This window comes from Suillus bovinus (genome assembly GCF_016758785.1).
Source record: "Suillus bovinus strain UH-Sbo-P2 chromosome Unknown EDB93scaffold_69, whole genome shotgun sequence".
Classification (NCBI taxonomy): Eukaryota; Fungi; Basidiomycota; class Agaricomycetes; order Boletales; family Suillaceae; genus Suillus; species Suillus bovinus.
In genome coordinates this window covers 141,475-162,841 of record NW_024542125.1, presented here as the reverse complement: position 1 = coordinate 162,841, position 21,367 = coordinate 141,475, and the positions used below count along the sequence as shown (strand labels likewise).

The following is a 21,367-nucleotide window of genomic DNA, read 5'->3' as shown; positions in this document are numbered from 1 at the left end:
TTGTTGTCAAACTTTGAAAGGACTCGAAATTCTCAGCGGGACGTGCTTTGGCACGTGACTTTTGATTTCTCGTCCGTGTATGCACGTGACATGAAGCGATTATGTTATTACTAAGTACTTACCTCGGCCGCCGGATCCCCCTCTGCTCTTTCTTAGAACAGAACTTTGAAGTTGTCTCATTTTATCATTCTTCGGTGACCAAGGACTTCTAACTTTAGATCGCGTTCCAGTAGCATCTATGCCTGTGGACACATCGAAGAATTTTTCGAATGTTCCCCGTCGCACATCTCGCAAAGTAGCGAATGAAGAGGAAACGGAACTTAAGCGCGCTCGTGGTGAAATCTCGTGCGCAGAGTGCAGAAGGTTTTCCCATTTTTCGAATTTAAAACTTGCCTGATTTATTGCTCGAAGACTGAAACTGAAATGCGACAAGAAAGTACCATGTGGATCTTGCGTTCGTCGAGGCTGCCCAACTATCTGTCCAAATGGTCGTGTCTAGTTATTATGCAATCAATCAGCCCTAACATTATTGTGACACCTACAGGTAGTCTTTCTACAGGGCAGGGTACTCGGTATATACCATTTTCTTCCTGTGCATTTGATCGCGCTGAGTGATTACTAGTTTTGTCCTTGCAGACACAGAGCACCTGCATCGCAAGATTGTGGAGATGGGTCAGCGAATTCGACAACTCGAGGATGCACTGTCCATTTTTCAAGGCGGTGTGTCTGAGGAGGTTCATCCGCTCCTCACCGAAGATCTACTTTCCATAAAATTTGGACTAGAAGCTCCAAAGGCTAGCCATGATGCTACACATGAAAGCAGCAGTGTCCCTATGAATTCATTTGGTACTTTGACTATCGGCGATGGAGGACAGTCGAATTACTTTGGGCTTTCTGCAGGTTCAGAGGTAATGCTATTCTTTCGCTTCCTTTCGTGAATGCTTAGTCATGGTAACTTGAACCCAACAGACCTTATTCATTGTATGTTGGCTCGAAAAAAAGCTCGGGACAATTCATTTGATTGCATCCTGGCAGGCAGGCGCTGAAATCGATGTCACTTCATCCTCTCAACCAGACGAGCTTCCGAGCATGTCCACGGACGTATCTCGATTGGGGTCAAGTGTCCCCTTCAGTTTGACTGGTATTCCTGACCATGATCACTGTCAAAGTATCCTGGACTCGTTGCTAAGCCTTTTACCGCCATACCCGCGGGCTAGTGCACTCTGCGAGACATATATGGAGCACGCTGCTTGGATATTTCGACCGATTCGGCGAGAAGAACTGATTGATGATATTCTATCACCTGTTTACGATCTTGCTCAGAAGAGGCAAAATAACACACCTGAACCTAAGGCAGAGTGCCCTGAACACACTATCGCCGTGCTCTATATGGTCTTTTCCCAGGGCGCTCTCATGGACTTGACTTTGCCACCATGTAACCAGGAAGCAGAGGACTACTTTCATCTTGGCCGTGTGGCATTATCACTCCGCTCTGTTTTCGAATCACCCACTATTCAAACTGTTCAAGCTCTGGCTGTGATGGGATACTATTACAGCAACAGAGGCAAGCAATACGCGTTAAACAGCGCGTGGTCTGCCATCGCGCTTGCCAGCAAGTTAGCTCAGAGCGTGTGTTTATGATTTGATCTTCTTGAACATGACATTGACCGTGTCTTTTTCAGATGGGTCTTCGTGAGTATCTGTTTTTGGTCTCATCTTCATCAGTTTTCATTCCTTGCATAGACCGGGACCCTTCTCGATTTAATATGAGCCCAAAGGTTGTTCAGCGTCGCCGTACCCTATTCTGGGAAATCTTTTCTGCGGATATCTTTCATGTGGGTGACATTTCTTGTATTTTCACATGATTTTGACGATTTGGTTAGAGTCTCACTCTGGGTCGTCCTCCATCAAACAGGTTATCGTACGTAGACTGTGAGTTTCCTGAAGACGAGACGACAACTATAAATGATCAAGGAGAAGTTGAGATTGGGTGTGAGTTCTGACTATTGCCGCTCCTATTTCGCTGAATCATTATACTTTGGCAGTTTGGCGATGGAAGCATATCTTTACAAGAGACGTATTCTCACAAGTCACAGAATTGACGCTGAGCGCAGAACTTCCAAATTACGACACTATCCTAGAACTTGACAGAAAAGTTCGCGAGCAAGTCTTACCTCCGCCTTTAAATCTTTATCTTTCTAGCGTCCAAGACAACTACACTACTCCATCGGCTTATATTCGTGGTCGTATCCTTTTCCAGTTTAGAACGACAAGTGAGCCTCTTCTACGCAACATTGGGTCCTATCTGACGTCTTCCCAGCGATGTTATTTATTCATCGTAGTTTTTTTGCACAAGCCATGCTCGACTTTCCCACAAATCCTCTTCGCAGTCCCTACGCTCCGTCATTCCTCGCTGCATATCGTTGCGCGTCGGCAACGATCAAGACTACTATCCTTAACTTCCAAATGTTCCCGGACCTCTTTATGCGTTGGTGGACTATCTGGAGTCATTTGTTGTCTGCAGCTGTATGTAGTTGGCTTAGTACATGATGGGATACTCAAGCAGGCACAGGTAATTGTGGGATCTATTGTCACTCGAGCACCGTCGACGACTATGGCGCCTGCTGCATGGCAGGAGTTGAACCTTGCAGTGGAAATGTTTTCACGGGGATCAAAGACATCAAGTCGCGCTCGTCATGGTTTGGTGCGCATCATTCAAAATTTGTTGTCTTGATGAGTCTTATTCGTACAAACTCTTAGGCTATCCTAAACAAACTTAGGCTGAAAGCCTATCAAGCGCTTGAAAAATATCGCAGTGGAGCGACATTTAACGATCAAGGCAGTCTATCTTCCCTCCTTCCGGAAGTGGGCGGTGATGACGAACTTACCATGTTTGGTGGGCAGACTCGTGTCCTCGTCACCAAGATCCTTTCACAGCAGAACCGCAAGAAAGTACCATCGTCTGTTCCTCTGTCAGTTGTTGATTCATTACAATCCACCACGGGTACACCCTCGGCGTCTGACGACGGTAGTTCACCTTCAGATTCCATCCCTGACGTCCATCCCACGCTTGTGGAATTCTTGAAAATGCTTCCTCCCTCATCGATGCCACATCGCACATCAGGCACAGGGGATGTATTTACTACGTTCCAAAATCAATGGGATGCATTTTCTTTGCCTCATCCTCTCGAATTCATGACGCCAGGCCCCGGGCCCGTTATATATTCCTCCCCCATCCCCCAGCCATCCGAGTCGGTCTCGTCTTTTCAAAGCCCCTTCTCGCAATCCGATTTGATAGATTCAAGTAACATCAAAGTGGACGATGATCTTGCTGACCTTTTCCCTTCTGGAGAGTCCGGTATGGATGAACGATGGAAATCGTTCATGCGGGATTCTGGAATTTGGGATGGGTCCCAAAGTTATGACCTCATGGCAGACATCTAGTGAATTTTCCTCTTCCTCGTTGATGCAGTTCTTAAAAAAGTTATTTAAAACCTCTTATTTATTCAAGCGACTCCAGTTCTGTATCCGATAGTTGTCATTTAGGCCTACCCATGTAGTAATTCTTAGTCCATAAACCAAAGACCGAATGATTTGCAAGGGAAATGAACGGAATCTACATATCTTAAATCATCATCGCCTCCCACGATAGAAGTCCAAAAAAGCGTATTTGTCCTCCCATCCAAAACCGACCCTTTTTATCTTACCCATTCTCGCTATAAGCACAGCGCAGACTTCGGCAAGCATATCAGAACGTGGCTCATGAACCACCTCATTGACTAAGAAGAGTTGAGAACTAGGTGATTCTGAAAGCGGAAGCTGGCGGATTGAGATAGATTGTGGAGAAAGACTGGTACAGATTTGCAGCAAATGTCGCAGGGGGTTGAGTGTAGCACCTGGGACCGAGTGCGACAAAGAGGGCTGCGACGGTGTCGGGGGATCGTATCTGGAACTGGTTAGATGCAACAAGATGAGTGTTGGAATGTGATTCACCTGACACACATCAAGAATATGCTGTAGCCCTTTGTAGGAACACTTGCGCCATCAAAGACATCAGCGAATCGAAGTAGGCCCCTGCCGTTGCTGGTTGTGCATTCAGGAAACACTACAACGGGTCTACGTGCTGAACGGCGAATATCATCAAGACTACGCAAAGGCACAGAGGAAGAGGCCGATGGTATTTTGCCAGTTGAAGATATCATTTCCAATAAAGATACCTGGCGAAAGCCGCGAATGACTTCTGGTGAGATCAATACCCGGTCAAAAGAAGATATAGCTGCGGATCCAGTCCCTGTTTTTCGTCCTGGAGTGTACGATATTGACGATGCATTTTTGGCTGAAGATGTTGTAGGTGCATTTGCAACAGGCAACACAAACAACGGATTGTATCTTGCATGACTGGTCAGAAAAAACTGCAAACACAATTGAGCATCTTACTTGTATGCCAGCCAGAGGACTTCTATCCAAGAAGTCCAGTTTGATACTATAAGGTCTCCTGCTCTTGGATTCCACTTGTTCTCAGGAGTTTTGCTGAAATTGTTTGTGAGCACTATCTCAGGAATTGATTCAACAGAAAGCTGACCCTCTTTTCCGAACAATAAGCTCCGTCGGCATCGACCAAAATCCTATCACGTAGAGTGCCAAGCGTGCAAGCAGAGCGGTGCCTAGCCAGGAGATTACATCTTTTAATGGTGGAACAGGACGCTGTTTCCTTTAGCGAAATTGTGACTGTAAACTTTGCAGCCACTCACACAAATAAAGCCGACCACGTGAACTAAGACAAAATGGATTGAAACAAGCACGACAATCACGGCAGTCCGTGTAACAGCAACGACCGCTCTGATGGGCGTCAGAATAGTGACGAAGAGGTCATGTTCATGTGGTGGAACCGGCGTAAGGAAAGGCTGGGTACGAGAGTGAGCCACTGCTTAACAGAATTTAACTGTGCAAGCACTAGCCTGAATACCAGTTCCAGGATCCTATGAAACAAAAGGTGAGCACAAAGCAAACCCAACAGTTAGATTGATTACTCGGAAGGAAGAGAACTTCTCCATCTACTGCTGCTCTCTACCTGTGGCAATTCTGCAGCTGTAGCGTGTTGGTGTACCGTGTCTATTAAATGTCAATGCGGGTCAAATAAACATCAACTAGCTTTGCCATATCTGGTACATACTAAGTCTGACTAAGTATACTCGTAGGCACTCCTCCTCCGTCCCCGACTTAAACCTGACACAATCACCAAAGCCTGCTTTCGCTGAAGTATGTTGGTCGCGCTTACAAGGGGGGCTTGTTTTGTAAAGGGTCTCTTACAATTAACTAGCTCGAAATATCAAAAACTCAGTCTAGTTGGAAAGGTGACGTTAGACAATGTTGAATCTCCTGTCAACTTACAATTACTGCTGGCAGGCTTTGATATGGTTCATTCTATTCTTCTATTTCTGCTTATCCGCATTCATTCTTGTGGTCACTCCGGCTCGCATTGCTCAATTCATGTACGACGTCGCTCAAGACATCCGTCACCTCCCATATGGGTACACAATTCTTATCGTTCTCACGAGTAAGTGTATCATCCGATGAATTCAAGCATGCTAACTCCCCTCAAGTCGTTGTATCCTTTCCCCCTTTTATTGGACATACCACGCTCCTTAACTTGTTCGGTTTCACATATGGTCTGCAAGGCTTCTTCCCTGCAGCATTTGCATCACTGGCAGGCTCTGCAATAGTTTTTGTTACCCTTCGGATCATGTTCAGCAAGAGGTTGCATTCATGGACTTCCACTAATGAAAAATGGCAGGCTCTGGAAGCTGTGATAGTCAGTGTCCTTTATTCGCCTCAGCATACTCGCTTACTATAAGACGCCTACAGCGATCAAGGGGCGTGGGATTGATCATTCTCATCCGTGTCTCTTCATTTCCGCCGTGGGCTTGGTCAAACTCACTATTCGCAGTAAGCATCTTGAGTTGTGTACTGGTTTGGATCTTACCCCTTCATATTAGAGCATAGCGCCGGTGTCATTGTTCCAGTTCTTCATAGCGACTTGTTTTATCCTCCCGAAGGTTATGGTTTATGTGTTTGTCGGATCTCGTATTGCTAGACTCTCAGACGGTGAACAGAGACATCATATGGATACTCGTAAGAATAAATGTCATGGCATTTCGCTTTCATTAATCTCTGGATTTATGGCGCATAGAAACAAAGATTATCAACAGCCTTCTAGTTGTTGGTGGTATCTCGATATCTGTTTTAGCCAGCTCGTTCGTGTCCAGGTCGTTGCTATTCATAACAGAGCTATACTTACCCCATACAGGCTGGTCTACCATTTCATGCAGAAGGAGATCAAGCGTCTACATGACAGCCCGTCAGAGCGTGACGAACTCGCTGCAGAGGCGCTCGAAGCAACAGAGGAAGCGCCTTTGTTGGGTCCAGACTCTTTGATCTCCCCGTAGAGTTTCCGAACACCCACTTCACTTTCTTGGTGAGCTTATTGCAGTAGAATGCAATAAATTACGGAACATCGGACTAAGCTAGCTTTATTATCGCTATACGTCTATAACTATAGAAAATCATGCATGCACGAATAATAAGTCACTAGTAAAAGTGAAGGAAAAGCAAGGAGAAGCTGGCTCCAATCAGGAAAACAAGTATAAATATTCGACTGTCCTTGGCACGTCTACGCGCCTCTCTCAGCTGGACGTTGCCCTTCTCTACGGTAGATGTGGTTGCAATCGCGTCCTCGTATAGTTGGTCAGTCAGCTCCGTTTGCTGTGTAAGATGTGTCATCAGTTCCATTTGGAGGTTACTGATATCCATCAATCGTGCTTCGGCTTGTTGTACGGACTCGAGAGTGTCCTGAACGGATCGGAGAATATTTGCATTCTCCGTCTCGAATTGAAGTATCTGAGACTGCGAAAGCTCAATATCCTCGTCGTCTCCGTCCAGGTCACTTAATGATGAAACAGGAGTAAGCGTTTTCGGTTGGGCAACAGGGCGGCTGCTCCCGATGGTAGCGGCGATCCCTGAGACGAGTGCTGATGAAGCACCTCCCAACCAGCTATCGCCCACTCCGCCAATAGGTTGTTTATATTGCACAGGTCCCTTTGAAACGATATCCATTGCCTCTTGTGTTGCATTGGATCCTAGAGTCCGCGTGCGTTCAAGCTGACGCTTGACGCGTTCCTCCTGCATTTCTTTTTGACTCTGGCTGGCTTCTGTAAGACGCCTGCTAAGATACCACGTTATACTGGAGTGATGCGCCGCTGTGAAATCCGAAATTATTGTCGAATTGTTGTTCTTCAGGCGGGCGGGCAGGAAGCGTGTTAAGGGATTTACATTACTTGCGGCCAGCTCCGCACGACCTGTAGGAAACAATCAATTTTAAGTGGTCGTTTCAGGAACAACGGCGAGAAACAGACCGCACGCTTTTCGAGTGTCTCCATTTCTCTGACTCTGTCTGCGCATCTACTGAGAATGACACGTGCCTGCAGGTCAACCTGGTCCCGCTCCTCGTCTGTGAGGTAACGTATTCCCGACCACGATTTTGTAGAATCGTTCAAATCGATGGCAAGGGAACCATGTCGCGAGAGTGGCACGTGTGCATCTACACTCAGGTAAGGCTTCCGTATGCCAGAAAGCATACGCGTGAGAGTGCCAATATGGTTGAGCTGTGCATTCAAGTTAGAAGTTCACCTCGACGTAAGACACATTGTTGTGACATACAATCGCATAGGCTTCCTCTAAATATTGTTTTCCAAATACATTCACGTTAGGGACATCATATGAGGCCTTGTGTCGTTTGCCCTGCGAGACAGCGCCTTTCGCTTCTTGAAGGACGTCCTTGAATTCTGCGGTACGGTCGACGAAACCCATAAATAATCGCTGTACAACGACAGTACTAATGGGTGATGGAAGATGAGTACCATTGCAAACTGGCGTTGGCCAACGCATTGGCCGCATGTTGCCGAGAGTCACGTGTCCGGAACCCGATTCATATAAAGGGTGGAGACCTTGCAATTTCTGCTTTTTTTCATCGACCACGACAAAGTTGTATAGGCTCAGTCCAGCACTGCTTTTACTCGCAGTTTCAATGGAAGGGGTTTTCAAACGCGTGGAATATCAGACTGGTCCTTGTTTGAGGCGAATGGTACACTGGCTACTACTGCTTGCCATAGTTTGAGACTAACAGTACTTGTATCAAATGTATTGGTATGACACTCTTCATTTGCAGTCCTAATTCTAGTATTCCAGTACGAATTCCCAATCTAATCTTCATTCATGATCAGAGGATAAGACTCTTCGGCAGCTTATTGTTGTGACGTAGTCGCAGCCGTTGCCTATACTTCTCGTTGTAGCAACAACACCTTTTATCTGATGATCACATTAGTGCAATTTCAAGAGACCGAGACCGATATGCATTGCTCACAACAGTGATCTTCGTCAGACCTCATCAGGAGCCTACAAAGTGTCATTTCCGCTAGATCAAGAACATCCTGTTCTTTGACGTGTAAGCAGTTGACAACAGCCACTTCATTAATCCGCCTCGTTTGTGGCATTGTGGGCGACCCTCGACCCTCGCTTGCATCTTGTGGTAACCGGCTCTGGGTAAGGTTGACGAGCGCACTGCCAGATAGATAATTGCACCAACGGAAGTCAAGACGAGCAAGGTTTGGGCAATGCCCGTTGTCCCCGTGTAGCAGCCGCAGTTGTTCATCAGCAATATCACTGTCATGCAGGCGAAGTTCCTCTAGTTTAGGAAGGAGCTCAAAACATCGCACGAAGTCGATGCGCTCCACGTCGATATCGTAGAGTTCTAGAAGCTGTACACGAGGGGAAAACTCAAGAAACCGACATAAATGGGCGCCAGAAGGCATGTGGGGGCGTGCAAGAGGATCGGATGAGCAGCGCAGGTGGAGCTGACGCAACGCAGGTGCGCGCATTGTCAAAAGGATTCTATTCACATCTGGAGAGACGTGGAGTGTCAGTGATTCCAGATGAGGAAGATCCACAGCGCGTTGGATATGATTATATGTGCGTGTTTCCGGTTTAGAGAGTTCCAGTGTGAGGTCCCTTAACCCTGGTAAGGCCTGCAACATTTCGATCCAGTCGGTGGCATTTATGGAAGGTACAAAGTCCCTTGAAGAAGAGAGTACAATGTGCAGTATCGTGACTCTCATAAAATTGCTCCACTGTGGAAGATTCGGTTGTTCGATGAGCAATCGAGATAGACACGGAGCGTCTTGAAGATATGACATATTCACAGGATCTCCCTGAGAACCCTCCATTTTAGTGACAACAATGAGTTGCCTTAAATCGGGCAACGGGAGACTGCAGCGGCGAAGGACATGGTTCAGTGTTGTGGAGTCTACAGATTTGACGATAAGGGTCTGCCATTGCTTGGAGCGAGGAACAAGTAAACCCAAAACCTCCTCCAATGATGGTGACTCGAGAGGGATATCCAAAGTTATATGCAATGGCGCGTGTTGAACTTTACTCAACCAAAACACCACCTTCCCGGTCGAATCTCCCGATCTTAAGTCAAGGAAGAGATAGGACCATATACGAGGGAATGCTGCGGCTTTCCTCCAAGCTGAGCATACTTGGGAAAGAACCACAGGTGCACGCGTCCAGCCGCTTTTGGCACATATCTCGAATATGCGAGCTAGCAGCTCAGGAGGTAGGCGGCGAGCAAGAGTTAACAATGAGCGGGCCTGACGTATATTCTCCCGGTGCTTGAGCTTCTGCAAGCGGAGGCGCTCCAGAGCAGAATAAAGTATGCTCATTTCGCTGTCCAGTTCCTTGAGTGCCTCCTCGTCAGCCATCGTTGCCTGATGAATCAAAAGAATGTCGTCCTCCGTGGGTTCGCGAACAGATGATACGCGATCCATCACGGACACTAGAGGTGTCCTGCGAGTTCAAGAGTGAGTGCGACGTCCCAGATCGAATACAATTACGACGCACGGCGACACATAGATATCGTGATGCCAGCGACGATCCATGCGCGTTCTGACAACCCCAGGCCTACCCACTGCCCAAGTTCATGTATCGGCGGCCATAAAGCGTGACCGGTGACCGGTGACCTAGTACCCGGTCGATGTGTTTGTTGTTGTTTTTCAGACCACTTGTTGTATCATACACAATCGCCTTTCCACCTAATAGTCAAAGCCCGGAAGGTGAGCAAATGATGCATGTTTAATATGCTGTGATGATTCAGAGTGGAATCTTCATCGACCCGCACAACACATTAAAGTTGCTGGGTCGAGTTGGAGACTAGCAAGTGTTCGAGATACTGCTGACGCTTTTACTGTCGACTATCAAAATACTAAGGCTAACAATGTTGTGTCCAGAACTACCCATGGATCCACGTCGAGCTCGCGATCCGCGCTTGGCACGCGTGGACCCACGTTTGCAGCGAGGACCATCTGCGTTGCCCACTCCCTCGCCCCAACAACAAAGTGGGTCAGTACAAAGCGCGCAACAATGGACTGCGAATGGAGCATATATGGCTTCACAGTCTATGGTCCCCAATGTTCTCATGCAGCAAGCTGACATAGCCCCCGAAAATGCCATTGCTGGCCCCTCGACTCCCGCAAACAATGCGGGATCCTCTGCATACAAATCTAGACCACTCTTTTGCGTCGTGTGTGCAAGTAATCAAGTGGGTTTGCGTTCTTAACGACAATCACGAATAATTTTTACGTGACGTTTACAGAACCGTTCCATGGAAGGTCATCATGTCTTGCAGTCCGTATCACCACACGTTTTTAATGTCATTCATTTTATCTGATGCCAAAAACACGAAGGAAAGCCGGATACCGAGTGATTTCTTACGGCACGGGCTCCGCTGTGCGCCTACCTGGACCGTCAATAGACAAACCTAATATTTATTCGTTTGGTACACCATATAACTCAATATACGAGGAACTCCATTCGAAAGATCCGAAATTGTAAGTCCGCTATGTTGCCTTATCACCTCAGTCTGACGAAGTCATTCCAGGTACACAGCAAACGGACTTCTTCAGATGCTTGATCGCAATAGGCGGATAAAGCTAGCACCAGAACGGTGGCAGGACAGCAAGACAGTTGCAGATGTAGTTATTACATGTGAAGAACGTTGCTTTGATGCCGTTTGTGATGGTGGGTGCCGTTGGCACCGGTTGTTAAATTCATAAACCCACTGATATGTTCTTCCAGACCTGCTCAGTCGCGGCGGCGAATTCAATAAGCCCGTTCACATCATCAATATCGAGATTAAGGACAACCATGAGGAAGCACTCATTGCTGGAAAGGCGATGCTGGATCTGGCCGCTGCTGTACGTTTGCTTCTGTATCTTTCCACGGGTTACAGTTCTGTACTCATTTATCGCAAAATCTTAGATTGAAATCTCCCAAGATATCGATGAAGATATCGATAGGATACTGCAGGTGCAACAGGAGCGTCACCCCCACAGTCTTTTACACGCCATAGCTTTTTACTAGTAAGAAGATGAGAAGCCAATTGATAGGGTCCAGGCTGGGTGTCAGGCTGCTGATATCAGAATTCGCCTTTATCACACATGATAGGGTAATATATTCGTCAACCTCAGCTCAGTCAAGTCGTGAGAATTTAAGACGCAATCGTTGACCATTCACCTCCCATATTATAAAGGGGTTCGGATTTGAATGTTGATCTGCGCGGTCCTTTATCAGTGATATACCATACAATGCCCTCCCTTCGCCTCGGAAATATTGCCCCCGATTTTGAGGCAGATACTACTGCGGGACCTATCAAGTTCCACGAATGGATCGGAAACTCCTGGGTGAGCGCATTTCATAGGTGATGAATCTCGGGATGTTGACAAGTAGCCTAGGCGATTCTCTTCTCGCATCCTGGAGACTTTACACCTGTCTGCACGACTGAGCTCGGCGAAGTCGCTCGCCGCGCTAGTGACTTTGCTAAGCGCGATGTTAAAGTTATAGGAATTTCTGCCAATGGTCTCCAAGACCACCACAAGTGGGTCGAAGATATCTCGGATTTCGGCGCGAAATACGGACCAACCAATGTGGAGTTCCCCATTGCACGTATAGCTATATTCTGATTGGTACACTAGTCATTGATATTGCCGTGTAGATTGCCGACGAGGATCGAACTATCTCCGTCCTCTATGACATGCTTGATGAGCAAGATGCGACCAACCGTGATGGAAAGGGTCTTCCCTTCACGGTACGCCCAAACACCAGTCGAGTCTCTACCGCAATCTAACCATTTGAAGATTCGCAGTGTATTCGTGATTGATCCCAAGAAAGTCATTCGCTTGATCATTGCTTATCCGGCTTCTACGGGACGAAACTTTGATGAGATTATCCGGTGAGTCTTGTCAAATCTTTGGAGTCACGACTTGACATTAACAATTCCTTTCAGTGTTGTAGATTGTGAGCATTACGACATGACTGTTTCACACGTACTCACTCAGCGCACTCAGCTTTACAGCTTGGCGATAAACACCGCATAACCACACCAGTCAACTGGAAGAATGGTGAAGACGTCATTGTCCACCCTTCTGTTACCAATGATGAGGCTAAGGTGCTTTTCCCTGAGGTCACCTTCCACAAGGTACAATTGTTTGATATCAAATTTATTGCTAAATATTGACGCACCTCTATCAGCAACCCTACCTACGCACAACACCCCTCAAGGACGAACAAAAGTAAGATACCGGACGAAGTGTGATGTCTATGTGTCATTAATCCCGGTTAAGCCCAACTGAGATAAATGAGATATGCGAGGCAGACTAAACCAAGATAGTGGATATATTGTATTACATACCGTAACATGAATTTGTTGGATCAGCTAGCTCACGAGACAGACAGAAGGAAATACTGAGGCCGAGTCTTGTATCGCACTGTTCCGGTAAGTCCGTAAAGCCTACATGCATCCTGACCGCCACTTCTGGGTATGAACCGGCTCCCAGATGTTGGCTTTCTGGATTTCAACTGCCTCGAATGGTTTAGCCAGCTAGCTCAAGTTACATGGCCTAGAAGGTACCCGCATGTACATAGTAAACCCAATATAATCTAACTTTTAATTTATTCAATACATTCGTAGAACGGAATTAGCGGAAGCTCGACGAAAATGGGTTTGCCTAGTATCCCTGCTAATTCAAGCCATCAATCACCTCGCACGGCACCGAACAGCTTGTCGCTCAGTGTATTCATCATGGACCTCCCATCTTGCCGGAACAATTGCTATTCTGTCGTCAGGGCGTGAGTCTATTCATTCATTATATGACAAACGCACGCCTGACCGCTGATTGACAGACTGAGTGATGATTTGATCCGCCCGTCGAGCTCGAGTTATGATGACTGGCGGCATCGCCCAACCCTCGCGAGTTCTCCACGATCCTTGTGGTGCTGTCCAGCGTGACCCTCGCAACCCTAGTAGTTTTCCACCTCCAAATATTTACGGATCTAGTGAGGTTCGCGCTGAGAGTGGTTTGAACACTCGGGATAGCTCTCCTGCGTCGAATTTACTTGGTCCAAGCCAATACAGCCCTATAGTAATGTGTTATGTCAATATTAGTACAACGGCTGCATCAAGCTTGCCTTTGTCTCGTTCAAAAGATCACCCACTAGAACACTAAGAAACTTGCTTAGGAATTTAGATAGTATCACACTCTGATGATACATAAATCATGTTTTTGTGCATTAGACAATTTGAATCTATGGGATCTCACTAAACACAAGTATCAAATGATAGTGTTCTACTACTTACCGCAGCGCCGCCACCGTCGGGCGTGGTCCAGGAAGACTAGAAGTTAATGACAGCAGTAGCAGAGGATAAGATTAAGGGTACAAGCACAGACACAACTCGAATGATGAATGTATGCCATACATCCAAGCTGTACTGTGCTATGGTGTGAAGGCCCCGACGATGAACTCACCATTAATTTGAGACAGTCTGAAAGATACGTAAATGCATGTCAGTGATCAATATCGATCATCGAGGGACTCGGAAGCTTCCAGACTCAGTGCCGATGATCGTGCACTGGTTTACCTTTAAATCTAAAGACCGGATGAGCTAGAAGGGATAGAATTTGAATGAGGAGACCTGACAATTTGAGCCAAATATTGTCGACGCTGTCAGTAATTCAAAGGACGAGATTCCTCACATCGTAAGAGTAGCTTCGACTCAGATGGGGCTTAAGCCGTCGGAATTTTTGGACAACACGCAGTGTACGCGTGCGTACATCCTGTATGTGAGCTGCGGAGGATTGGAGTAAAGTCCCATTTAGTACTTGCCTTGTATGATGGTGAACAAAAAGGTCGATAAAGTAATAGTGGTTGTTTGTGTCTGTTGAATTCTAAGGCTGGGCGACGCGTGTACCAGTACTAACGGTATCATAACGCGTCCTTCAAGTTTCAACTTTATTACCTCCCACATCAACGACATCCTTTATCTACTATATACTCATTTTGACACATCATAATGGCCAATGCAGACGGGGGCGCTTACAGGTTCATATTCTCTTCTGCTAATAATCTTGCTGCTTCTCTTACATTTTGTGATTAGCTACTCCCTGACAGTATTCTCACCAAGTGGTAAACTCGTTCAGATCGAACATGCATTAGCTGCTGTCTCTCAGGGAACAACGAGCCTCGGCATCAAAGGTACATTGTCTACTTCTGTTGCATATCACAGGCTGATTTTGCCTTGCAGCATCCAATGGAATTGTCATCGCTACCGAGAAGAAGTCATCCTCCATTCTGATAGACGACTCCATGATCGAGAAAGTGGCAGTAGTGTGCCCAAATATTGGGATCGTGTATTCAGGCATGGGTCCTGACTTCCGCGTTTTGATCGCGAGGGCGCGAAAGAGTGCGCAGGCATATTGGAAAATATACGGGGAATATCCACCCACGAAGGTTTTGACGCAGGAAATCGCCACCGTAATGCAGAAAGCAACTCAATCTGGGTAAGAAGATCCACCTTGTGGTTGTTTGTACCACAGATTACGCGTGTTTTTAATTATCTTTTTCAGAGGGGTGCGACCTTTCGGCGTGTCCTTACTTGTTGCAGGGTGGGATATCAACCGTGGCCCAAGTTTATACCAGGTTGATCCTTCGGGATCTTTCTGGGCGTGGAAGGCCAGTGCTATTGGAAAGAACATGGTCAACGCTAAAACGTTCTTGGAGAAGCGGTGAGACTTATGTGGCGCATTGTTATTGTTTTTTTTTCCGCTAAGTTCGCGATCACTGTAGATACAACGACGACATAAGTCTGGAGGACGCGATTCACACCGCTCTATTGACCCTGAAAGAAGGCTTTGAAGGTCAGATGACTGAAAAGACAATAGAAATTGGTGTTGTTACTGTCCCAACGCTCGAGGAGCTCGAAGCTGGAAAAATTGGTGGTGAAACGGGCCGGCCTAAGCCAACTTTCCGCAAACTCAGCGAGGAGGAAGTGAGAGATTATTTGGCATTATAGAATTAACTCCACGTGCGTTGCATCGCGTTGTAATAGTAGAGATTTTGATTCCTGGAGATGCATCGTAGATGTCCGTTGAACACGACCACCGCTTTAAATTAAGTTGTCTTCGTAAACTTTGTGACATATCTCAAGGCAACGTTGACGCACATCAAACAAGTTCTGACAGGATTAGGACGACAGGGTCGTGATGGTGTTGCTTGATGAACAGGCTGCAGCCGTGTGGATCGATATGCGCTAATCTTCAATAAGAAACGGATTGCGTGCAGACAGATCGGCGTTCTGTCTTTTAGAAGACCGATACCGGAAGTATATCGCACCCGTTCCGGGGACAGGCTACCATTCTCAAGTGTCTCATGCTTCGCTGGCAACTGATCAAGGTAGCTATTTCCTCCTTGCGGCATGATAAGTCATGTTCTTTGCTTTCTTTGGCATCATCGTCCCGAGTCAGCAGATGACCGTAGCGTCTTTGGTATAAAATACCAGCGAACTCATTAACCTATCAAGATACGAAAGCACCAAGTCCAACCCACGAAATACTCAACTCACTGTCAATATGGAAGGAAATTCATCCCAGCCTATCGTGATGCGTCCAAAGGCAGCTCATGCGTGCGATGGATGTCGCAACGCCAGAAAAAGAGTTGGCATTTTTTAGTTCCTTGCATTGCTTGGAACTGAGCTAATTACTTTCAAAGTGCGAATACGACAAGAACCGTCCGACTCAGCCCTGCGCATTGTGCGCGAGACGGGGAGTCGAATGCAGCCTCGCGGCCTCCGCGGTCCAACCGCAACCCGTGACTATGGCGCCCTTTTACAACGACTGGGGTTACTCACAGGGTGGCCCTGTACAATAGGTACGCCCCAAGTCATTTCGCTTATCTTTCAATACATGACAGATATTGTAGAGCATACGGGTAGAGTGGTTCAGGGAGAGTAATTATTAGAGTCTCATGTAGTTTGGAGAAATCAGAGTTTGATTTGTTACCCCGGTTGAAATTGACTGCCTTTTTCATCACACCGGCGGCAACCTCGATCATCACCGTATACGTAAGGCTGTGCTTTTCTATTCAACCAATTATCCGTCCGCTGGACTTCATCGTTACCTTCATGATCGAAAAAATCCGCGGTCAGCCGTAGACCCATGTGCGTAGGTCGGCATGCAGACGACATGCTGTTGCTAGCGCTTATACCAGGCGCGAGTTATCATACTTATGGCAATCTTCAAGCTCAAATGAGCCCCGATTTTTCAATGACCTCGTGTGGACGGTGTTTTCCTGACGGATCCGTATCTCCTTGCGATCGCCAAAAAAAAAAATGCATGTTACCAGCCCTGCAATACCCAATACATACGTCAACTTTACTACTGTCAAGCTGAATACAGTAAGCCTGCAGGGTTAACATTGTGCACAGGGTCCTACAGGACTGATTTGGCATCTCTCCCCCAGGGCCTCTGGAAATTGGGGTTACCGCCGCTTGTTCATCTTCCTCGCCCCTCCTCAAGCAGTCTGTCGTCGTTGCAAGACCGTATTGTAATCCTTTCCCTCTCTAACATTAATTACCTCAACCTCAACTTAAGGGACATGAACATGAAGTTCCACAGGGTCGGCCAGGCGACATGCGTCTGTCCAGCATGTCTTGGTGGTAAGAATAGATGAAATTCAACTTCAGTTCGTTTCACCAGCTGACAATGAGCACCCATTCCGCAAGCGGAAATAAGATAGATCCGACCATATCCACTCGTCTACCTCGCTGAAACCACACCTTTGCCGGTTACAATCACGCCCTGCAAGCATAGCTCGTTTTCACTTCTCTGTTACTATATAAGAAGCGCGAACATCAACATCGTCCATATCTTCATGGATCCAGTGGCGAACGCAGGTGCAATTGCGATGCAGCATCGAGCCCCTCAGGCTTGCACATCCTGCAGGAGGCTCAAGAGGAGGGTGAGCAACTTTCTGACCTTTGCATTCTTGACTTCTTACTGTCTGTCAGTGTGTCTTTAACCCGGCGTTGGGCATCTGTAACCGGTGCTCCGAGACCGGTAGATCATGCGTCTACGCTGAGGTAACTTCGACCCCTGCGCATGATGATTCCGTCGCTGTCGTCCATCACAATGTATCCACTACGTCCATGAATGCTGGTACGCGAGTATAACTTATGCTTCTTGTGCGGCCTTATATCCATCCACAGCGGATTCTGGTCACCTGGATGCCTCGCTCGGTCAGGGCAATCTTTTGTACCTGGACACGTATGGTAACTTTGCAGTTACACCCGACTGGTTGAATGGCTATGGTCAGCCTAATGTGTTGGTACACTTTCCTTTTTGTCTTCCTGTGCTGAATGTCTTTTCAGGCTATCCAATGGAAGTGACATGGTTGGCATGGGTCCAGGGAATGGAGACATGAATGCTTATCCCACCAACCCACCCTGGCGGACAGGGTTGACAATAGCCCGTCTTTCCGGCATGTTGATTTTACCCTCCTTGGCTAATGCTACGACTATGTCGATATGATGACTTTTCTGACTGTTGCAATGGTTTTCTTCGATCGAGTGGATAGTTTTGAGTTTTGAGTTATGCACTTATCTACCTTGTTGTCATATGATTTTCCCTTGTTAAGATCTGAACAATGTTTGTTTCCCCTTTTCAAATCAAACCTCATGGCGGTCAGGACGGACTTTCCGACTTCAAATTATCGCAACCCTCGGGCGCTTAATTGAAAAGTAATGATAGTTTTTTTAAATCCAATTTATGTCCATCAATGTTCAGCCAAACGTGAGGCTATCCCGTCGGTCCGTTGATTAAACACTTCTTTTGTGTAATAATGCCATTGTTTCTGTCGTCAGTGTAATTTCATCTAAGCGCGTGATTTGACACTGTCTGCGATGACAAAGTTAAAAGATTCTCAGAGTATCAGCAGTCAAACATTGTTTCAATGGCGGTCGGCTACAATATTGTACAGGTAAAAATACAATTGGTGATGGTCTTCAAGTTCAGTTGCGTCGTTCCTGCCACTACAGCGGCCAGTCGAGTTTTTCTCCAAAGTTCCAATGAACAGCCTTGACCGAAGTGTACTCATCAAGGGCATAGCTTCCAAGTTCACGGCCTGATAGAAAAGTCAGATCTATCGAACGTTCTTCGTACTCAATAGTTTCTCACCGATGCCACTCTGCTTTTTCCCGCCGAACGGGACATTGTTATTCAACAAATTGTACTGATTGACCCAGACCTTTGGATACCGTCAATTAGGGAACATGCCGGAGTGATATAGGGCATACCGTTCCCGCTTCAAGAGCCGATGAGACGCGCATACACTGATTTGCATCATCTGATGTTTCGAAGGCATTTTAGTGCCGATCAAATACCCAGGAAAATCACGCACTGGAGTGTAAACCAGCACCGAGGCCGTAAGATGTGTTATTAGCCAGCGAAATGCCTTCCTCTTCAGTTTGGAATCGGCCGACCGCCAAAACCGGTCCAAATATCTGTTGGTCAACATGTTCGTTAGATATTCAGGGTTGTTCTGCAGGATTTGGGCATCCTGCCAGCATCAGAAGCGTACCTCTTCTCGGACCTGATTCGCATGAACGTGAGCCTGGAGTACTCTGGGAGACAGCTTTAGCGCTTACAATATCCATATTCGCATTTACGTCCGTGAAAACTGGGAATCGATCAGCGGTGATGACACTGTTCCGAAAGCAACGGATACTTACTCGTAGGATCAACAAAGAAACCCTTGCCTGGACGCTTTTGGCCACCCAAAACCACCTTTGCGCCTTGAGTCTGGCCGCTCTCGATATATCGCCAAACCTTGTCAAATTGATTTTTGGACACCTGGCAAAGGGTGTGAGATGTGGATGGCGCGATCTCTATGATTAACCGACCAGGGGTCCACCACCGCTCTTCTCGTCGAAGCCATCACCGATCACAAGCTCCTTGGCTTTAGAAACGAGGAGGGAGACAAACTTATCATAAATCGTGTCCTGAACATACAAACGAGATCCTGCTGTGCAATCCTGGCCGGTGTTGTATAAAACACCGAGGCAAGCCCAGTTTGCGGCTTGCTCCAGATCCGCGGATTCGAAAACCAGCTGGGGTGACTTGCCACCCAACTCTAGAGACACCTTCAGACGCATGATATGAATCGATTTAAGTGAATTGACGCCTTGAAATTCATTTCACCTTCTTCAAATTGCTCTTGGCCGCGGCTTCCATGACCTTGCGGCCAGTTAATGTAGACCCGGTGAATGCAACCTTATCGACATCCATATGCGCTGATAATGCCGCACCGCCAACAGATCCCAGGGAAGGAATCGTGTTTACCACGCCTGGTGGAAAACTAGTTCAAAATTGGGGTGAGGAAAAATACCAAGATGAGCGTAACACATACCCGGCCTCAACGATAAGCCTAGACAGCATAAGAGCCGTCAAAGGGGTAAGTTCAGAAGGTTTCATAACGATGGTACACCCGCATGCAAGGGCAGGGCCAACTTTCCATGCCCTGATGAAAACTGTCATGTTTCGATCTCTAAGATCTACGCAGTCGAACGCGTACCACATATTGATTGGGTAATTCCATGGAATGCTATATCATGTATGTGAACATGTGCAAGGTAACACATGGAAACCACCCACATTTGTCCACAAACCCCAATAGGATCGTGCCTAGTGAAAGCAAGCTTTGTTTTGTTGTCGACTTCGATGGTCTGAGAATAGAAAGTATGAATACAGACACATTCAGTGATGGTACTCCATATACTTGTCCGGTTATTTTATCAGCCCACCCCGCATAGTAGCGCAAGCACTGGATACTGTCCCCGATATCAAAGTCCCTGATATGATCAATACCCACTTGAGTTGAGAAATCAAACGAAAAAGAAGACATGTTTTCATACCTCGCTATTTTGAACGGCTTGCCATTGTTGATAGATTCGACCTCGGCAAGTATGTCCTGATCCCTCTCTATGAGATCTGCCAGTTTATTCAAGAGCCTAGACCTTTCGAAACCAGTCACGTTTTTCCCCCACGTGGTATTGAAAGCTTTGCGAGCCGCCGCGACTGCTATGTCTATATCCTTAACGGAGCCTGACAATCATTGAGCTTCAATAGGATCCTTGATGAGAGCAAAGTGATTCACCAGCTACTACGGAGCATATAGGCTCCTCTGTTGAAGGGTTGACTAGGCTACACACATTCAAATCAGTCGCAATCATTATCAGACAGATGTGGATGATCATACGTGATAAGATCATTAGGGGAATCCGCGGAAGGAACAAACTCGTTGTTGATGAACAGGCCAGTCGGAATCTCGAGTTCGCGGTTGGTAGCACGTATGACAATGCGGGTTGATAGGGATGCCATGGTGGATGTGAAGAAGGATACCTGGGTAGGAGCGTTCGTGACTTATCCAAATGCTCTACCGAACAAGGTTTGTGCAAATACTTTTAGCCAATGATAAGATAACGCCGCATGTTTTTCATCTTCCAAAGTCAAATACGAAACGCGTGTGAACCTGGGGTATAGCTTGGGACCCCAGCTACAGGCACATCAAATATTGTAAAATAATATTGATATTCTTTTGCACCGCCATGCGTTTTGCTTCTCTGCCGGCACTGCGAAAAAAAACATTCACCAGTCACAGTAACTTTCCACCTGCGTTATGAGTTCATATGAAAAAAAGCCTTTCAAAAGTCACCTTTCCAGAAATGTAATCAATCGGCCCGTTGATTTCTGGATCCCCCTTTTGGGATGCATCTTCGAACGAGAACCATAAGTAAAAATCAGAAACGCGAAAAAAAAATAAACTATCGTGGTCCTGAGCTAGTCAATTGGGGACCGACGCTCCTGGATGATAAATACCTTTGCCTCTGGGTACACGAGAGATATTAAGGTCCTTCAAAATGTGAAACATG

General features: G+C 46.7%; 10 protein-coding genes across 10 annotated transcripts; 6 read left to right on the top strand and 4 right to left on the bottom strand.

The window, feature by feature from the left end:
* Window positions 1–238: 238 nt before the first annotated feature.
* EDB93DRAFT_1092011 (uncharacterized protein) lies at window positions 239–3,444 on the top strand (the record flags this gene model as incomplete). The annotated part of the gene is made up of 12 exons (XM_041446401.1): window positions 239–363; window positions 412–491; window positions 545–572; window positions 623–908; window positions 970–981; window positions 1,036–1,633; window positions 1,726–1,835; window positions 1,884–1,992; window positions 2,046–2,273; window positions 2,321–2,526; window positions 2,573–2,704; window positions 2,761–3,444. 12 exons carry the CDS (start codon window positions 239–241, stop codon window positions 3,442–3,444), a joined length of 2,598 nt encoding a protein of 865 aa, XP_041303867.1.
* Window positions 3,445–3,633: 189 nt separating this feature from the next.
* Window positions 3,634–5,054, bottom strand: EDB93DRAFT_1242489 (uncharacterized protein; the record flags this gene model as incomplete). The annotated part of the gene is made up of 7 exons (XM_041452019.1): window positions 3,634–3,946; window positions 3,994–4,389; window positions 4,438–4,530; window positions 4,583–4,704; window positions 4,752–4,904; window positions 4,944–4,979; window positions 5,031–5,054. 7 exons carry the CDS (start codon window positions 5,052–5,054, stop codon window positions 3,634–3,636), a joined length of 1,137 nt encoding a protein of 378 aa, XP_041303866.1.
* A 137-nt stretch (window positions 5,055–5,191) lies between these two features.
* Window positions 5,192–6,602, top strand: EDB93DRAFT_1170326 (Golgi apparatus membrane protein TVP38). The gene is made up of 7 exons (XM_041450324.1): window positions 5,192–5,354; window positions 5,407–5,557; window positions 5,604–5,812; window positions 5,866–5,946; window positions 5,997–6,132; window positions 6,191–6,254; window positions 6,308–6,602. The coding sequence occupies exons 1-7, from the start codon at window positions 5,262–5,264 to the stop codon at window positions 6,444–6,446; spliced, it is 873 nt and encodes a 290-aa protein (XP_041303865.1). The 5' UTR covers window positions 5,192–5,261; the 3' UTR covers window positions 6,447–6,602.
* Window positions 6,589–7,866, bottom strand: EDB93DRAFT_1254172 (uncharacterized protein; the record flags this gene model as incomplete). The annotated part of the gene is made up of 3 exons (XM_041453579.1): window positions 6,589–7,355; window positions 7,418–7,661; window positions 7,717–7,866. The coding sequence occupies 3 exons, from the start codon at window positions 7,864–7,866 to the stop codon at window positions 6,589–6,591; spliced, it is 1,161 nt and encodes a 386-aa protein (XP_041303864.1).
* A 168-nt stretch (window positions 7,867–8,034) lies between these two features.
* EDB93DRAFT_1170320 (uncharacterized protein) lies at window positions 8,035–10,042 on the bottom strand. The gene is made up of 2 exons (XM_041450323.1): window positions 8,420–10,042; window positions 8,035–8,364 (listed from the first exon to the last, which is right to left on the bottom strand). Exons 1-2 carry the CDS (start codon window positions 9,879–9,881, stop codon window positions 8,276–8,278), a joined length of 1,551 nt encoding a protein of 516 aa, XP_041303863.1. The 5' UTR covers window positions 9,882–10,042; the 3' UTR covers window positions 8,035–8,275.
* A 306-nt stretch (window positions 10,043–10,348) lies between these two features.
* Window positions 10,349–11,472, top strand: EDB93DRAFT_1092026 (phosphoprotein phosphatase; the record flags this gene model as incomplete). Its single annotated transcript, XM_041446402.1, has 6 exons — window positions 10,349–10,651; window positions 10,706–10,737; window positions 10,797–10,940; window positions 10,991–11,130; window positions 11,188–11,306; window positions 11,371–11,472. The coding sequence occupies 6 exons, from the start codon at window positions 10,349–10,351 to the stop codon at window positions 11,470–11,472; spliced, it is 840 nt and encodes a 279-aa protein (XP_041303862.1).
* A 224-nt stretch (window positions 11,473–11,696) lies between these two features.
* On the top strand, window positions 11,697–13,396 carry EDB93DRAFT_1107036 (thioredoxin-like protein; the record flags this gene model as incomplete). The annotated part of the gene is made up of 11 exons (XM_041447680.1): window positions 11,697–11,792; window positions 11,844–12,035; window positions 12,104–12,196; window positions 12,246–12,340; window positions 12,395–12,405; window positions 12,447–12,586; window positions 12,640–12,680; window positions 12,828–12,883; window positions 12,945–13,024; window positions 13,079–13,236; window positions 13,291–13,396. 11 exons carry the CDS (start codon window positions 11,697–11,699, stop codon window positions 13,394–13,396), a joined length of 1,068 nt encoding a protein of 355 aa, XP_041303861.1.
* Window positions 13,397–14,458: 1,062 nt separating this feature from the next.
* Window positions 14,459–15,457, top strand: EDB93DRAFT_1254169 (nucleophile aminohydrolase; the record flags this gene model as incomplete). The annotated part of the gene is made up of 5 exons (XM_041453578.1): window positions 14,459–14,487; window positions 14,543–14,640; window positions 14,690–14,945; window positions 15,012–15,170; window positions 15,232–15,457. 5 exons carry the CDS (start codon window positions 14,459–14,461, stop codon window positions 15,455–15,457), a joined length of 768 nt encoding a protein of 255 aa, XP_041303860.1.
* A 1,856-nt stretch (window positions 15,458–17,313) lies between these two features.
* EDB93DRAFT_1107034 (uncharacterized protein) lies at window positions 17,314–17,862 on the top strand (the record flags this gene model as incomplete). The annotated part of the gene is made up of 4 exons (XM_041447679.1): window positions 17,314–17,400; window positions 17,450–17,597; window positions 17,648–17,749; window positions 17,810–17,862. 4 exons carry the CDS (start codon window positions 17,314–17,316, stop codon window positions 17,860–17,862), a joined length of 390 nt encoding a protein of 129 aa, XP_041303859.1.
* A 607-nt stretch (window positions 17,863–18,469) lies between these two features.
* On the bottom strand, window positions 18,470–20,816 carry EDB93DRAFT_1107033 (aldehyde dehydrogenase domain-containing protein; the record flags this gene model as incomplete). Its single annotated transcript, XM_041447678.1, has 16 exons — window positions 18,470–18,561; window positions 18,615–18,684; window positions 18,734–18,783; window positions 18,838–18,940; window positions 19,018–19,029; window positions 19,085–19,116; window positions 19,169–19,289; window positions 19,340–19,579; window positions 19,638–19,794; window positions 19,846–19,956; window positions 20,011–20,040; window positions 20,091–20,161; window positions 20,215–20,287; window positions 20,351–20,540; window positions 20,593–20,639; window positions 20,695–20,816. The coding sequence occupies 16 exons, from the start codon at window positions 20,814–20,816 to the stop codon at window positions 18,470–18,472; spliced, it is 1,521 nt and encodes a 506-aa protein (XP_041303858.1).
* Window positions 20,817–21,367: the final 551 nt, after the last annotated feature.